Genomic DNA, 17,611 nt, shown 5'->3' with positions numbered 1-17,611 from the left:
CCACTACGGCGTGCCTCATAATCAGAAAGTGGTTTTGGCACGTAAAACCCCAAATATTATTATTATTGCGTTGGTAGATCGTTAATGTAAATTAAAAAAAAAAGTGGTCCCAAGACGGATCCCTGAGGAACGCCCGATGTTACGGGGAGTCTGCTAGAATAATGGTTATTAACAAAAACAAACAGAGCGGTTAGTCAAGAGTGCTTCTATCCACTTTAGTACGTCGGGGTGTAAATTTAACTGAGACAATTTTAGCAGCAAACGTTTACGAAAAACTGTGTCAAATGCTTTTGCAAAATCCAGGAATATGTCGTCAGTCTGAAAGTTACTGTCAAGGTTAACATGCAGGCCGTGAATGAAAATTGCCAACTGTGTTTCACAAGAGTAGCCTTTTCGAAATCCGTGCTGACAAAGGTGAAAAAAAAAACAGATTGAGTCTAAGAAGTTCATAATATGCGAGTATATGACGTGTTCCATGATTTTGCAGGGGACACTAGTTAATGATATAGGACGATAATTTAATAGGGTGTCTCTGTTGCCTGATTTGAAGACTGGAACGACCTTGCCCACTTTCCAGTCGGATGGTAAGATGCCTGTAGAGAGTGACTGCGAAAACAACAAAGTTAGGTACGCAGCAGATAAATTGTTAATATTTTTTAAGAGTTAGGAATTAATATCACCTGCACCTGCTGACGATGAAAGCTTGATCTTATCACTAATCGAGGTGACTCCGTCTGCCGAGAATATAATTTATTTATTTATTTATTTATTTATTTATTTATTAAGTACATAGTGCAGACCACATTGTGGTCCTTGCAGGACGGGCAGACAATTAGTACAAGGCATGTACAAGATACGTCCGTATACATTCATAAAATATATAGACTTTACAAGGATATATTGCTCACAGAAACGCTTAGCGAAAGTATCAAAACACAATACCTAAATCAATCCATGGTGCAAACAGAACAATGTAAAAAAAAGCAAGGGAATGGCACATCAAACGCAAGGGAGAGTCGAGGATTTGCCTTGCTCATTCAACAGCAAGGAGAACACATTCTATGCAAAAACAAAAAAAGACAATAAAAACTTACATAAAACACAGTCACATGTTGTAAGGGGCGGGCCGTGAATTCCATTCAGAAATAGTCTGGGGAAAGAAGGAGAACTTATAGCTGTCTGTCCTAGCATAGATAGGTGTCAGTGTATCCGTACGATGGTGTCGTGTATACCTTGTAGAGAGGTGACTTACATAGAGTGAAGGGTCCAGAGCCAATTTGTGATTAATTAGATTATGTAACAAATCTACCCTGTGTTTCTGTCTTCTCTGTTCAAGCGAAGGAATGTCGTTAGCCAACATCAGCTCTGACGGCGAATCCGAACTTTTAAACTTGGAATAAATAAAACGAACAGATTTTCTGTGTATTCTCTCAAGTTTGTTAACATTGACTTTAGTATAGGGATCCCATGCAACGCAAGCATATTCAAGTTTTGGCCGATATAGGTTAGGTATGTGAGTAGCTTGACGTTTGAGGGGGAATTTTTTAGTTTGTGTCGCAGATAGGTTAGCTCACGAAAGGCAGAAGAACACGTGTTATCAATGTGAAGGTTCCAAGAAAATTTATTAGTGAACGTTATGCCACGGTACTTGTAACTTGTAACTTGTAACTTGTACTTGTAACAGATCCCATTTGATAAGCGTACTCCAGGGGATTCTTTTTATGCGTTATGCGAAGAGAGACAGTTTTATCTATGTTTGCAGCCATGCCCCACTCTTCGCACCAGAAGAATATATTATTCAAGCTACAGTTAAGTTCCTCCTTATCATCCACGGACTTAATAGTACGAAATACAACGCAGTCATCTGCAAACAGCCTTATTTGTGTTCCTGGTTTGACCACGGTAACAATGTCATTAATATATAAAAGAAAGAGCAATGGACCCAGGACGCTGCCCTGGGGAACACCTGAAGTGACTGGTAGATATCCCGAGTTGTGATCGTCAACTGAAATCTACTGATAGCGATTATCCAGACAGTCTGTAATCCAAGTAATTATGATGTCCGGAAGGTTAATGTTCCTTAATTTTAAAATTAGGTTTTTGTGAATTAGCCTATCGAATGCTTTACTGAAGTCTAAAAACACTGCATCAATTTGACCGTTGGCATCCAAAGCTTTGGTAATTGAATCAATTATTGTTACTAATTGTGTAGTAGTGGAATAACCTTTCCTGAAGCCATGTTGAGCACTTGTTAGTATGCAGTGTTCATCTAAGTATTCATTAATGCGAGTTGCGATTATGTGCTCGAAAAGTTTGCCGCAAGATGACGGTAATGATATGGGGCGGTAATTCTCGAGCAATAATCCATCGCCTTTTTTAAGACCGGAACAACTCGAGCCATCTTCCGATCCTCAGGCGCTTTCGCGCTTAACAAAGATGCTCTGAATAATGCCACTAAGAACTTGGCAACAGTTTCGGCGTATCGCCTAAGAAACACATTCGGTAGGTTGTCAGGGCCAGGGGTTGTTTTGGTTTTTAAATTGAGTAACATAGGCACAATGCCATGGTAAGATATAAAGTTCGCCTCATGCTCTTCAAACACTGCAGAGCTCAAAGGTGGGCCTGATTGTGAATGGGAGAATACGCTATGAACATAAGTGTTAAAATGTAGTGCGATGGCATTCAAGTTGTTAAGAATGGTTCCATTAACTGCAATTTCCGTAATAGTCTTCTTGCTATTGCCAAGGTATCCCCAAAACTTATCCGGTGCGTTTTTATAAAGTTCGGTAATGTTGTGGAAAAATAAAATTTTTTTGAATCGCGCACGGCACATGACAGCTTGTTTTGGAGTTCCATGATAACGACCGTGCGTGGATGCTTCTTTTTTATTCGTTTGAGTTTGCGCTTTCGTTGTACTATTCCACGCGTCATCCAAGGCGTACTTTTATTTATTTTCTTAGTTTTAGTGGGTATGAATGTATCTATGCAATGCCTGCACATTGTAGCAAACGTGGTCCAAAGTGTAGACACATCACTATCACTATCTGCAAGGCGCGTAAAGCAAGTTTCCATGTAGTCAACTATGCTGGCGTCATCCGCTCTGGTGTAATCTTTAAAAGATTTGGTATTGTTCGTTTTAGGAACGGTAGTTCTGATAATGGGCAAGGAAAGTGCAATAAGGTAATGGTGAGACAAGCCATCTTCGATTGACATGGTATGCTCGGAAAAGGTTCGGTTTTAAAAAAATAACATCTAATATAGAACGTGATGACCCTTGCACACGCGTGGGTCCATTAACCACTTGAATACGATCATGTGTTAGCATAATGTCAAAAATAATGTTAGCATTTGCATCAGCCTTTTTGTTTGCTCGGAGGAGCTCCCAATTGACACCAGGCAAGTTAAGATCGCCGATCAAAAAGATTTTCTTATTTTGATAGAGAGACATGTGCTCTTTAAGTTTATTCAAGTAGTTTGGTGTAGCATCGGGCGGTCTATAAAATGCGAACAGCACAAAGGATTGACCCCAGCACGATAACTTAACGCAGAGGTACCCTAGTTCGGGAGTATCACCGATAAGCCTGGCTCCGATTTGATCTTCAACTACAATCGCCATAGAATCGCCTCTGCGCAGTCTATCCTTATGAAATACTTTGTAATTGGGAGGAAAAACAAGTTCATTTATTACATCGCTGCGCAACCACGTTTACGGTATGACTGCGATGTGCGGATCGTGTTGTAGCAAGTGAATTTTTAGGGAATCTGTCTTGTTCACCACGCTACGAGCATTAAAATTCACGATACGCCGACGTTTGTCCTTGGCTGAAACTGAATTGCTATGGATGGCAGGTTGGAAGATTTCTAAACATGAAAGTTCTGAAACATCGTCTGGATCATCGGCGACTCTCGTGCCTATTTCTGCGCTTGCGCGTGACGGCGTGTCGTTGGGGGGTATTGTTTTTCTGCTTCGTTTTTTTAACAGGAATTCTTTCATTTTTTTCCTCGCTCCAAATATATGCTGTACTATTGATGTATAATTTGTCAAAAGCTAAGGAAACTTTATCACCCTTCTCGCGGTTTTCTTTCGCACTTGCCCACAGCTTCCTTCTAACTTCTCGAGCTTTTCGCGAATAGTCTTCACTTATTGATATAGTAGTGTTCTTTAGTTTGTGGCATTGTTTAAAAATTAACGCTTTGTCTCCTGTGTCGAACAATCTCAGGATGACAGGTCGTTTCTTATTCGCGGACGGACGACCTAATCTGTGTACTCGTGCAACAGCTATCGGGTTCAGTTTGAGAAGTTCTTGGAAGATACCTTTATTTACGGCTGTTTGCAGTGATTCGCCATTTTCACTCTCTGGTTCTGTTAGGCCAAAAATAATCAAATTAGGTCTTCTACTGTGATTTTCATTAATAGAGCGCGTAGAACATAACGTCACGAACGTAGAAAGAAATGCGCTCAGATGACTATTAATTGCATCGTAATCACCTTTATTGTAGGGACGGATTGTTTTGCTGACTAAATGGCGTTTTACGGGTTGAAACAAAAATGTGGCGTGAATTACTTCATGGTCGCTGACTTCAGGTAGATGTGCTATTGATGATAAGCTTTCCGGATTACTGGTTAGGATGAGATCTAGGATGCTAGATGTGCTCAGTGCAACGCGTGTAGGTTCTGATACAAGTTGGGTTATACTGAAATTAGGGCAGAAATCCACAAAACCTCTGGCAGGCTCACTGCCCATAGTTATGGGGACGTCATTGCTCCAGTCTACTCGAGGAAAGTTAAAATCACCAAAAAGGAGGACTTCTGCTTGCGGGTGTTGATTACTAAGGTCACTCAAACTGTTATTTAGTTTAAATGTGAAATCTGGAATATTGTTTGGAGGCCTATAGCAAACACCTAGAATGATAATATGGGGGGATGCATGAATAATTAGCCATAATACTTCAAGATCAGAAGTGATGTTTTTGGCTACGGAGCACGATAACTGTTGGTGCACAGCAACCAGTACAACCCCCGCCCCCCCGCATGCCTTTGCCATCCTTTCGGTAGACATGAAATTCCGGTAGGTCGGCACACTTCTGTGTCTGTTATATCTTCTGTTAGCCACGTTATGGTTATCACCGTTATATTACTGTTGGATGATAAAACACTCTTGGAAAAAGCGTCACGTTTGGGAAGGAAACTGCGTGCGTTGGCGAAGATTACAGACAATGATATGTTAGATTTGGGTTTAACAGCGTAGCAGACATTTTTACGACAGAGAAATTGCTATATTATTTCTTTGACAGACTGCGTTTGCTCGTTGTAGACGTAGCGCGTATGGCCCATATACAGTGTTTTGAATCGCAAAGAAAAAGGTAATGATTTGCTTTTTGCGTAAGTAATGAGATGCCCGCGAGCGCTTTGTACGGAACAAGTGAAATCCTCTCCAACGCTGAAGCTGGTTCCTTTGAACTTGCGGCCGTTAGAAAGAATGAATTCTTTTGTTTTATGGAAGGTGAATTTTGCTATGATAGGACGGTGGCGGTTAGTACCTGTGCGATGACCAAGACGATGTGCGCGCTCAATTTCTTTCGGCTCGATACAAATATTAAAATGGTCGTGGCAGTGCTTGATGATAAGTTGCTCGGCCTGGGCAATCGCCTCTGATCCAGTTGATTCAGGGAGGCCATAAAAAATAAGATTATTCCGTCGTGACTGGTTCTCGGCGTCATCAATACGCGTTTCAAGCCTGTGTACCCCGGTGGCCACTTGAACGGTACACGTTTTCACGGTTTGAAAGTCAGAGCGCAGGGAGACAAGATTTTGATAATGCCCCTCTAGATCAATCATGCGTTTGCCCATATCCGCAATAGCTTTGTCCGTCGGCAATAAATGAACTTTCAGGTCTTGAACCTGACTGATTAATTGCGACTGGCCAGCAGATAAGTTCTTCAATTCAGCTAGTAATGCGTTGGAGTCCGGCCCCGGGTTGCTTACAATATCGCCCGACATCATCAACAAGGCACGAATTGCATGAGAGCACTCAAAAGTGACAAGAAGGCAGCAGTGCGGGCTCGGCAGCTGAAGCACGAAATAAATGCTAGACTTCTTACAAAAAAGACTGTAAGCATTACCAACCTGCATGACGAGAGTGAACCGTTTAGCGATCTGCGTCTGTGCACAGCCGCCGAGCCCATAAGGCGCCACCGGTAGTGCCTGCTCTTTTGTAGTTGACCGTAAGGTTGATGTCGATGACGACGGGTTTGTCCATGCTGCATCGAGCACCACCGTCTTCAGTAGTGGTATCATCGAAAACGCAGATCCGCCGCTCCCGAAGAAATCCAGGGGCTTGAAGGGTGGTTCAGTTGAGGAACCAGGGGCGCACATCAGGGAGGGGTGACAGGCAATCCTGTCAGTTTCACCTGACCAAACACAATATTGCAGCGGGGCTGCCAGGGAAGCCGTCACTAGGGCTGGAACCAACAGGCGCACGAATGCGCGCCGAAACACCTGCATGACAAGAGTGAACGGTTCAGCGATCTGCGTCTGGGCACAGCCGCCGAGCCCACCAACAAGGATTTCGCAGATAATTGTCAAGCGATGCACAATTATTCGAATTAACAACTGATTTACGTATTAACATGAAACTTTTCAAAAGCATTCGACCTTGTAGTACGTTGCCGTCTGAAGTTATCCTCTCTTAAATTAGATTCTCCTACACTAACACGTATTCACAATTTCCTATCTAATCGTCAGGAATTCACAGCACTTATTAATTTTGCTCTTTCACACGTTATTTCAGGTAAACCAGAAGGGAACGTTCTTGGGCCGTTACTATTTCTAATATACGGTAATGATTTACCGAATAACATTTCCTCACACGTGCGCATTTTTGCGGACGACCGCATTCTTTATCATTCTATTAATGGTGCCGATGATCATACATGTCTCCAAATGCTTTAGAACGTAATTCTCTTCGGTGTAACACTAAATAATGAACGTTAACGTGTCTAAGTGTAAAATTATCACTAATTTTACGTTTTTATCACATAAATAACATCACTATTTGCATGATACTCAATATAAATTTATTGGTGTTAATCTAACTACGGCTTTTCCGTAGTACTCGCACATTGCATACATATATATGCGCAAATTCTTCGAGACATTAAGGTACATGCAACGCAAGGTACATAATTCTGATAAAGACATTCATAAGCTAGCATACCTAACATTTGTTCGACCTCAGCTTGAATACGTTGCATCTGTCTGGTTCCCCCATCAGAAATATTCTATATAAAAAAAATTAGAATCTATTCAGACTAGGGCTGCGTGTTTTATTTCACGTTGTTATGACTATAACAATGACTGTAACTAAAGTATGATCGTTGTGATGTATCCCTGCTATAATTATTTCATAAGTGCATCCGTCAAACAGCGCCATCAATTCTGCCACTTGAAACTACTGATAATAAGTCACAAAGGTTGTACAATCGGTCAATTTCATGCGCATTACGGAAACACTAATTCATTCAACAAACTCCGCTCTTGCAAGAGCGATTCGCCTTTCGAATGACCTTCCTAACATTATACCTTATGAGAGTGACGAAAAAAATTCCAAGGCTCTTCTAACAACGCATATATAAAATTCTACATAACGTAACGTATTTTCCTACGTTGCCTTTCCCATTATTAATGCACAACTATGCGTTAAATACTGTTTTGTTATGGCCTAATTATGTCGCACTCGCTCTGTAATTCCTGTGACTGTATTTTAATGTGCCAAATTTTATTTTTGAATGAGCTGTCGTGTTCGAAGCATTAGGTTTGTTCCTTGTACATATTGTAACGCTATATTACGGTATATTAGCGCATTTATTACCCTGTACTTTTTGTATATTTATTTACATATGTATTCTAAGTATTGTATTTTATAATCTTTGATTGTACTCTCCATCCTTACGCAGTGCCTCTAGTGGCCTGGAAGGTATCTTAAATAAATAAATTTACTCATGAATAAATAAATTACTCAGGATTTCCGTGTTTTAGTCATTTTGGTATCATGTATGGCGATAAGCAGCACGAATTTATTGTTTGCTGGACTCTAAAAGTATGACACGTGCAATAAGGTTTCTGAATAATATTAATATTGAATATATTCACTACTTAGCAGTGTTCCGCTGAGCTAGTCTTTATCTGTTATATATGTGAGGCATTATCGCCTGCGATGCTTACCTTTGAGTAGTTAGGGCGAATGCAACTGTCTAAACGCGCCCATTTACGTTCTTTATAAGAATTTGTAAATCTCGCAGTTCTGTCTCTTTCGCGAATGCTTACGCCAGAAGAATTATGTTCCCGGTCTAAGTGCAGGTCTGCTTGCGTTTTACTTGATGAAGCTTGTTCGTTAGTACAATTTACTAATTTATACCCTATCGACAATCTGTTTTGCAGAACTATGAATAGCGTCGTCGTGTGGGCATTGGCACTGATGTGCGCCGACATCATCAACCTTCATGCGGCTACGGGTGGCAGGCCTGGGACCCTAGGCAGAGTGAGGCCTGCTGGATTAGCTGGTCGGCGCTTCGCACTACAGGGACCCGATGGTGTTGTATACTCCGTTTCGCCGGATGATCTGGACGAGAGCACATCGTCTGAAGAAAAAGGTGAACGTCCCCCCCACAACAAGCAACGACCAAAGCACCCACATAACGGGGCCAAGCACTCACCACACCACCCACACCCTCCTTCATCACCCCAACAAACTAAACCTCCCGCTAGCATGGATGATCCCCTGTACAGTTATACCAACGCTGGTGATCATTCACTTGTGAAGCCACCTTTGGCCGGAGAGCCTGTTGATAAGCAACCAATTGGGGAAAATCCTCTCGGTATATCGCCAGCTTACCTTCCACCCAGCAGGCCACCGATTCTTGCAAAGTTCCCCGATTTGACCGAAGCAGAGGCTCCCCCAGTGCAGAAACACCATGACAAAACGACGGGTGTGCCGAACTCACCGATGCCAGAAAAATACCCAGACTTGCACGGAGGCGTTCCTCCAACAAACAATCTTCCACTTCCTATATATAACCCAGAAGCGACCAGGGAAGCACTCCCTCCAAACGGCAAGCACCCCGACGGACCACAGCAGAGTCCACTCAAGTCCGTGCCTGCGGCAGCTTACCCAGATGGCGAGGGTCAATTCCCGGCAAAACCTCCAGTTGCGCTGTACAATAACCCTCTTCCCGCTGCCACAGAAAATAAACCTAATGTTGTGCCGCCACCTCCAGCCAACAAGTACCCTACGGAGGCCACGTCGACACCTTTAGCTGATGTGCCACCTAAGAAACAACCGGAAGTAGTAACTTCAGAACTGAAGCCCGCACCGCCGTTGGGACAAAGCGTTTCTTCGTTTCCTATTGTTTCACAAGAACAGCCTGCGTTGCCCTCCAAGGACAACGAAAGCGCCCCGCCTATCGTAGCTCCTGGTCCTCTGGTACCTCCTTCCTTAGGACAGGCGCTGCCTGGCTGCCCTGTGTGCCAGTGCACGTGCCCGCAGCAACCGTATAGCGCAGGATTCCCGGGTTACCCCAACAATGGATATCCCAACTATGGTGGTGGCTTTGGTGGCTACCCCAATGTATTGCCTCAAGGTTTCGCCGGTTATCCTGGAGGATTTCCGCAGGGTGGTCCTCAAGGACCTTCCTATGGCCCCCAAGGACCTCAAAGTCCAGGCTACCCTGTTCAAGGCAATGCGCAGATTCCCCAGCGCCCCCATTATCCTAATCCCGGAGCACCTCAAGGTCCTGGCTACATACAAGGACCACAGGGCTATCCGGGCTACACGCAGGATCCCAGCGGTTATCCTCATCGAGTTAACCCTGCAGGCAACCAAAGTCCAGGTTACAATCAAGGGCCTCAAGGCTTTGCTCAAGGATCCAGCAATGGACTGCCAGGCCAGCCGCAACTGCCAAACTATACGCCTGGTGGATCGCAAGCATCTCCTCCAGTGCAATCTCCTGACGTTCCTGCACAAGGCAAACAAGATGGCGTAGTAGGCGAGAAAACAGGCCAACATCCTGACGCTAAGAGTCTTGATGCAGAGTCGCCGCACGACGACAGGGTTCCCGCGGAGTCACAGTATGTTCCCGAAGTTGTATTGCCGCCAAAGGACCAGCAATGCAGAGGCCCGTCGTGTCCCCACGTAAGTGCACCGCACACGCATACCAGTCTTATGTGTGCTTGTAGGGCGCTATTTCCGCTCGACATCGCGCACGCGGGATCGTTTTCTTCGAAGTGGGATGTAGGTTTGATGAAAGAAAATTCGCACATTCATGCATCAGAACAGGCAGACCACAGTCTGCCCTCGAGATTTCAACCCTGAGTGCCTCGCAAGCAAATTGGAGCTACTGAACAAATTTGTTAGACAATTTCCTATCGTAGACACAGTGGCAACTGCGGAGTATTGTTTTATAAATAGCACAGGATGAAATACCGTTCGCAAAGAATCGTGCGCCGAGCAATCGAAAATGACGCATAAAGGCAAGTGATAGAAAGATGGCAATACCACATGCAATGTCTGGGCATCGGTAGATGTTATTATGTTTAAGAATAAAAATAAGGTTCGCGAAGGTCATGTAATGATGGGGGGGGGGGGAGTCATAGACCGGTATGGTAACCATATGGGTATCAAAGGAAGTCGAGCAGACGAGACAGTTAGAAAAATTAATGGGTTATAAGATCGTGAATTCGCTACTGGATTTGATGTGTAATGTTGGCGCATGTGCCGAGGGAGAAACGATTGTCCTGAATTCAACTTAGGTTCATGATTACCAATATATTTAAGGCAATACTTTCTAACCAGCCCAAAATATTTGCCGTATAACTGATCACTCAATCTACTGTTGGCTGCTCGCTAGAATCCTTCTTGCGATAATGAGTATGTAAAACCAAATTTAGCTTTCTCTGTGTCAATGACTCAAATCTTACTTCGTACTTATGCTTTTCCTCCACTTTTATTATATTTCTTTAATGTATCAATCTATTTTTTTATTAATTTCATTGCAGCCTTTTGACGGATTCCAGCATTGGCGGAGCCGCAGCTTTATACCGGTAAATGCTTAAGGGAAACAAGTGAATCAAATATGCAACCGATCGATATAAAATAGGGCCTTGAGAGCGAAAGCTCATGTCAGCCACTCAGTAGCCACAGCCGGTTGCATGTTCGAGGGACGGGAGGGCAGATCACCTATTTCCACGCTAACAATCCTCACGTCATGCTTCTATCGATATTATTGAACAAACAGCACGAAAGCAGACAACGACACGTTCATTGGGGAAATCAGGCGCATTCTATATATATACATATATATATATATATATATATATATATATATATATATATATATATATATATATATATATATATATATATATATATATATATATATATATATTTTATTTCTTTATGTATATATACCAGACAGAAACCAATTCTGGGTCCGGGTAAATATTCACAGTGAAGTGAACATTTCGGCCGGGGTCCGGCCTTCATCAGAATACATTGCATAGTGCCAGTACAGTTAATATAATTGTGCATATCAACCAAATGAAGCTATGTTTACAGTTTACATGAAAAACGAATAAAATGGGCGAACAAAATGCATCTGAATCGTTCAAAGGAGAGCTGATAAGTGTACAGACTGATGGCCATTGCAAACATATCATCTAAAATACAAAGCATAAAAACGCACCGAAATGAATTGCAAAAACCAACCGCCACGTGACAACAGAACCTCAATATGTGCTCAATATGTGCTATGTTATCAAGCAAAGACAGACACAGAAAAAGGGGAATAGTGACGTACTAGTAGAAGGGACAAGTGACGGGCTACGAAGTTAGGCAACTAAATTTTCCTCCACATTCATTCATACCACACGCGTATCAGCCCATCACTTGTCCCTTCCTATATATATATATATATATATATATATATATATATATATATATATATATATATATATATATATATATATATATATATATATATACACGGAGGAAGGAAACTAAGGAGAGGCCCTACCCCCTCCGCGCGCTTGGAGAAAAGTGTGGCGGACATGACGTAGTAGGTTCTCATTTTTTTGAGAACCTACTGAGAAAATGAGAACCTACTACGTCATGTCCGCCACACTTTTCTCCCATATATATATATATATATATATATATATATATATATATATATATACACGGAGGAAGGAAACTAAGGAGAGGCCCTACCCCCTCCGCGCGCTAGGAGAAAAGTGTGGCGGACATGACGTAGTAGGTTCTCATTTTTTTGCTGCTTTTTTATTTTTTTGTTGTATGGTCACGCCTTTTGGGCCACAATGGCGGCGTTGTTATGGTTTTGAGCGGCGCTCGCACGTGTTGCTCTGGTAGGTTTCGTGCCGTGGCAAAGGCGCTGTGTGGGCGGGTTTGCGTTCGTCACTGTTTCTTGTTGCGCTGTGTTACCTGCACCGTGCTCTGCCGGATGTTGCGCGAGCGCGCGCGCTCCGCGCGTGAAACCACGCGCAGCGCGGCGTGGTTTCGCGAAAGATGTAAGCAAGAGAGGCGGGTGGCACAAAAGGCGGAGCATCGCCATGAGCAACGCCAACTTCCGGCTTCACTTTTGCTTCACAAAGAGTGACGTCAGGGCCTCTCCTTAGTTTCCTTCCTCCGCGTATATATATATATATTGTCACGTGGTAGTGACGGTGAAGAAAGAAGCAATACGGTGGAATACAAAACTAGCTTTTATTGGGCGAACCTGTGCCCACAAAACAGGCTACACTTATAGCACAACGATAGCGGCGAACACGGTCGGCGATCGTCGGGAATCTGATCAGCGGGCCAAGCGCGTCGGCTTTTATACAGCAGTGGTTGAATATTCCAGACTAATCGTTCGGGCCCGCGTGCCTTCCACAAAGTTCTACACCATTCGCGTCACGCGATGAAATCAGATAACACAAGGTTCGGCGACAACAGACAGCCGGGTAGAAGCATCGATAACTTTCCAGAAACGTCTTTTACGTGCAGGCGCGTCCTGCGCTGCACGATAACATTTGTTAGGCGGCTAAACGTGGTCGCCCGATAAAGATACACTCTAAGAAGAAAAGGAGGAAATGGGGTATCGAGGTTACTCCTTTAGGGGAGCAACTGATCTGCCACAGCCATTCCTCCCTTTAGGGGGTAAGTGCGAGGGGATGAACTGTTACTCCCCATGCCGTTACTCCTCCGAGGACTAACAGTTGCTCTTTTCCGATGCTCCTCAAAGGAGTAACGGTCATTATTTCCGATGCTCTGCAAAGGTGGAATTAATGAAATTAGGCATTTATACGCTAATAAAAAAGATTACTGAGCTGAAAAAAAACGAAAAAAAAAGGTGCCCGAAAGCGGGATTCGAACTCACGTCCTCGCGCTCGCATGTTAGCTATTCTAACCACTGCACCACGGCAGATTGCTTTACGGGGGTATGAAATTGAGACAAGTTAAGCATCGGAACGCAGGTGCGGCAATGTAAAAGCGACTCGGCATTTTGTGTATGCTGTGCGGGGAGAGTGTAACGTTGAGTGTACTTGCAACCATAAGCGAGTGTGAAAAGAAATATGCCCGAGTATTCTTTGGGTGCTTTAAACTGAGGCACTACACGATGTAAACGTGTAGCGAGCTCAAACGGGGCACCTAAGATGACAGAGACGGACAATTGCTCTGTCGCTTAGTGTGTCCCGTTTGAGCTACACATCGCTTCAGTTAAGTTCGTAATCTCCTTGGAACGGAAAGAACTTAGGTACTATTGACCAGCAAAATCTGGCAGTCTATCAATGACTTGCGCGTTTAAAGTGTATCGCTCACTTATGGGGTGCGCATTAAGGGCATGGCTCTTCACATTCCTACTTTAAATTTCACGCAATTTTCTCACGAAGATGCAAAGTGCTGCTTTGCATGTAGTTCAATGGACAGTGCACGAACTTCGAACTATTCACGATTTATAGACAATACAGTTTTTGCCGCATCACTACACGACACGGACGAAAACAGCGGAGCGCATGGGGAGTAACTGTTGCCGTTCGTCCTCCCGTTGCTCTCTTTCCGACCAGGGACTAAACACTTACTCTCCAAAATTTGCACACGGCACGCACAACCATGCAGTTGCTCCCTTGAGGGACGAAAGCGCCCTTTTTGGGACGAACTGCGCAGTTACTCCCGTTTTCCCCGGAATTCTTCTTAGAGTGTAAGTACACGTGTCATTACCCCCCTCTTAAAAAGCATCGACACGATGCTGCAAACAAACGAAACTAATAAATAAGCAATCGTAGCAAAGAAACCAACAAAATAAGGGAAGTTCGTTAGCATCCGTAAAACGGTTTAAGACGCACTACGTGGACCACTTCAGGTCGTGCGCGGCGCCGCTGTGAATGCGAAATGCCGTCTGGTACGACCTCATAGTCCAGTGCGCCAATACGTCGGATGACCTTGTAGGGTCCGAAATAGCGTCGCAGTAGTTTCTCACTCAGTCCTCATCGGCGTATCGGGGTCCATACCCAAACACGGTCGCCGGGCTGGTACTCGACGATGCGTCGTCGGAGGTTGTAGTGTCGGCTGTCGGTACGCTGCTGGTTTTTGATCCGTAGGCGGGCGAGTGGTCGGGCTTCTTCGGCGCGCTGGAGATAGGCAGCGACGTCAAGATTCTCTTCGTCAGTGACGTGCGGCAACATGGCGTCGAGCGTCGTCATCGGGTTCCTGCCGTAAACCAACTTGAACGGCGCGATCTGCGTTGTTTCTTGCACCGCCGTGTTGTACGCAAATGTTACGTACGGCAGGACGGCACCCCACGTCTTGTGTTCGACGTCGACGTACATCGCTAGCATGTCGGCGAGGGTCTTATTCAGCCGCTCCGTAAGACCATTCGTCTGCGGGTGGTAGGCCGTTGTCCTCCTGTGCCTTGTCTGACTGTAGTTCAGAATGGCTTGAGTGAGCTCCGCTGTAAAGGCCGTTCCTCTGTCGGTGATGAGGACTTCTGGGGCGCCATGTCGCAGCAGGATGTTTTCGACAAAGAATTTCGCCACTTCGGCTGCGCTACCTTTCGGCAGTGCTTTAGTTTCAGCGAAGCGGGTGAGGTAGTCCGTCGCCACGACGATCCACTTATTTGCGGTTGTTGACGTCGGAAAGGGTCCCAGCAAGTCCATCCCGATCTGCTGGAATGGTCGGCAAGGAGGCTCGATTGGCTGTAGTAATCCGGCTGGCCTTGTCGGCGGTGTCTTGCGTCGCTGACAGTCTCGGCATGTTCTGACATAACGGGCGACGTCGGCGGTCAGGTGCGGCCAATAATACTTTTCTTGTATCCTCGATAGTGTCCGGGAAAATCCTAGGTGTCCAGCGGTCGGATCTTCATGTAGGGCATGCAATACTTCTGGACGAAGTCCTGACGGCACAACAAGAAGGTAGTTGGCGCGGACTGGGAAGAAGTTCTTCTTCACGAGTAGATTGTTTTGAAGCGTGAAGGAAGATAATCTGCGCTTAAATGCCCTGGGGACAACGTCGGTGTGCCCTTCCAAATATTCGACGAGGCCTTTCAGCTCCGGGTCTGCCCGTCGCTGTTCGGCGAAGTCTTCCGCGCTTATCATTCCAAGGAAGGCGTCGTCATTCTCGTCATCTTGCGGCGGCGGGTCAATGGGTGCGCGTGATAGACAATCGGCATCGGAGTGCTTTCGTCCGGTCTTGTAGGTTACAGTGATGTCGTATTCTTGGAGTCTGAGGCCCCACCGTGCCAGTCGTCCTGAAGGATCCTTTATATTCGCTAGCCAACACAACGCGTGATGGTCACTGACGACTTTGAATGGCCTGCCATAAAGATAAGGGTGAAATTTAGCTGTAGCCCAAACGATGGCGAGGCATTCCTTTTCGGTCCTAGAATAGTTGCCTTCCGCTTTTGACAGTGACCGCCTAGCGTAAGCTATCACCTGTTCGACTCCGTTTCTCCTCTGGACTAGAACGGCACCGAGGCCTAGGCTACTGGCGTCAGTATGGATTTCTGTATCGGCGTACTCGTCGAAGTGCGCAAGTACCGGCGGCGGCTGCATGCGTCGTTTGAGTTCTTCAAATGCGTCGGCCTGCGGCGTTTCCCACTTGAACTCGACATCACATTTAGTTAGACGTGTCAACGGCTCGGCGATGCGTGAAAAGTCCTTGACAAAGCGCCTGTAGTAGGCACACATGCCAAGGAATCTACGCACTGCCTTCTTGTCGATGGGTTGCGGGAACTGTGCGATGGCAGCTGTCTTTTGCGGGTCTGGGCGGACACCAGATTTGCTGATTACGTGGCCTAGGAACAGAAGCTCATCGTAAGCAAAGCGGCACTTTTCCGGCTTCAGAGTGAGCCCTGATGACTTGACGGCGTCTAGTACTGTCGCAAGCCGCCTCAGGTGATCGTCGAAATTTCCGGCGAAGACGACGACGTCATCCAAGTAAACGAGACAGGTCTGCCACTTCAATCCTGCTAACACGGTGTCCATGACGCGCTGGAACGTTGCAGGCGCCGAGCACAGTCCGAATGGCATAACCTTGAACTCGTAGGGGCCGTCTGGGGGGATGAAGGCCGTCTTTTCGCGATCTCTTTCGTCGACTTCTATTTGCCAATAGCCAGACTTGAGGTCCATCGATGAGAAGTATTTAGCATTGCAGAGCCGATCCAATGCGTCGTCTATCCGTGGGAGGGGGTATACGTCTTTCTTCGTGATTTTGTTCAATCGACGATAATCGACGCAGAAACGTAGGGTTCCGTCCATTTTCTTCACTAAAACAACTGGAGACGCCCACGGGCTTTTCGACGGCTGGATGATGTCGTCGCGCAGCATTTCGTCGACTTGGTGTCTTATAGCTTCGCGTTCTCGCGTCGAAACTCGGTAAGGGCTCTGGCGGAGTGGTCGAGCGCACTCTTCGGTTATTATGCGATGCTTTGCGACTGGGGTTTGTCGAATCCTCGATGACGTCGAAAAGCAGTCTTTGTATCGTCGAAGCAGACTTCTGAGCTGTTGCTTCTTAATCATGGGGAGACTTGGATTTATGTCGAAGTCTGGCTCGGGGACTACGGTCGTCGTGGTAGATGCGACAGAATCCGAGAGGACAAACGCATCACTGGTTTCCTGAATTTCCTCGATGTATGCGATCGTCGTGCCCTTGTTGATGGGTTTGAACTCCTGGCTGAAGTTTGTCAGCAACACCTTCGTGTTTCCTCCGTGCAGTCGAGCGATCCCTCTTGCGACGCATATTTCACGGTCGAGCAGTAGACGTTGGTCGCCTTCGATGACGCCTTCTACGTCAACGGGTGTTTCGGGGCCGACCGAAATGACAATGCTGGAGCGAGGTGGGATGCTCACTTGATCTTCGAGCACCCTCAAGGCGTGGTGACTACGAGGGCTCTCCGGCGGTATCGCTTGATCTTCCGACAGCGTTATTGACTTCGACTTCAGGTCTATGACTGCGCCATGTTGGTTCAGGAAGTCCATGCCGAGAATGACGTCTCGTGAACACTGTTGGAGGATAACGAAGGTGGCAGGGTAAGTCCGGTCATGAACGGTAATTCTTGCCGT

At 45.5% G+C, this 17,611-nt stretch overlaps 2 protein-coding genes across 2 annotated transcripts in view; one reads left to right on the top strand and one right to left on the bottom strand.

Annotated features, from left to right (window-relative positions):
* Positions 1 to 17,611, top strand: part of LOC135896651 (trithorax group protein osa-like) — a 238,164-nt gene that overhangs the window by 80,190 nt on the left and 140,363 nt on the right. The window contains exon 3 of the mRNA XM_065425128.2: positions 8,441 to 10,190. Within this exon, the coding sequence (XP_065281200.2) occupies positions 8,445 to 10,190 (1,746 nt within the window). The 5' untranslated portion in view covers positions 8,441 to 8,444. The remainder of the gene's footprint in view (positions 1 to 8,440; positions 10,191 to 17,611) is intronic.
* LOC135896656 (uncharacterized) lies at positions 5,276 to 6,376 on the bottom strand. The gene has a single exon (XM_065425136.2). It carries the CDS (start codon positions 6,374 to 6,376, stop codon positions 5,276 to 5,278), a length of 1,101 nt encoding a protein of 366 aa, XP_065281208.2.

The sequence above is a fragment of the Dermacentor albipictus genome, chromosome 8, assembly GCF_038994185.2.
Source record: "Dermacentor albipictus isolate Rhodes 1998 colony chromosome 8, USDA_Dalb.pri_finalv2, whole genome shotgun sequence".
Classification (NCBI taxonomy): Eukaryota; Metazoa; Arthropoda; class Arachnida; order Ixodida; family Ixodidae; genus Dermacentor; species Dermacentor albipictus.
This window is presented reverse-complemented; position numbering and strand designations above follow the sequence as displayed.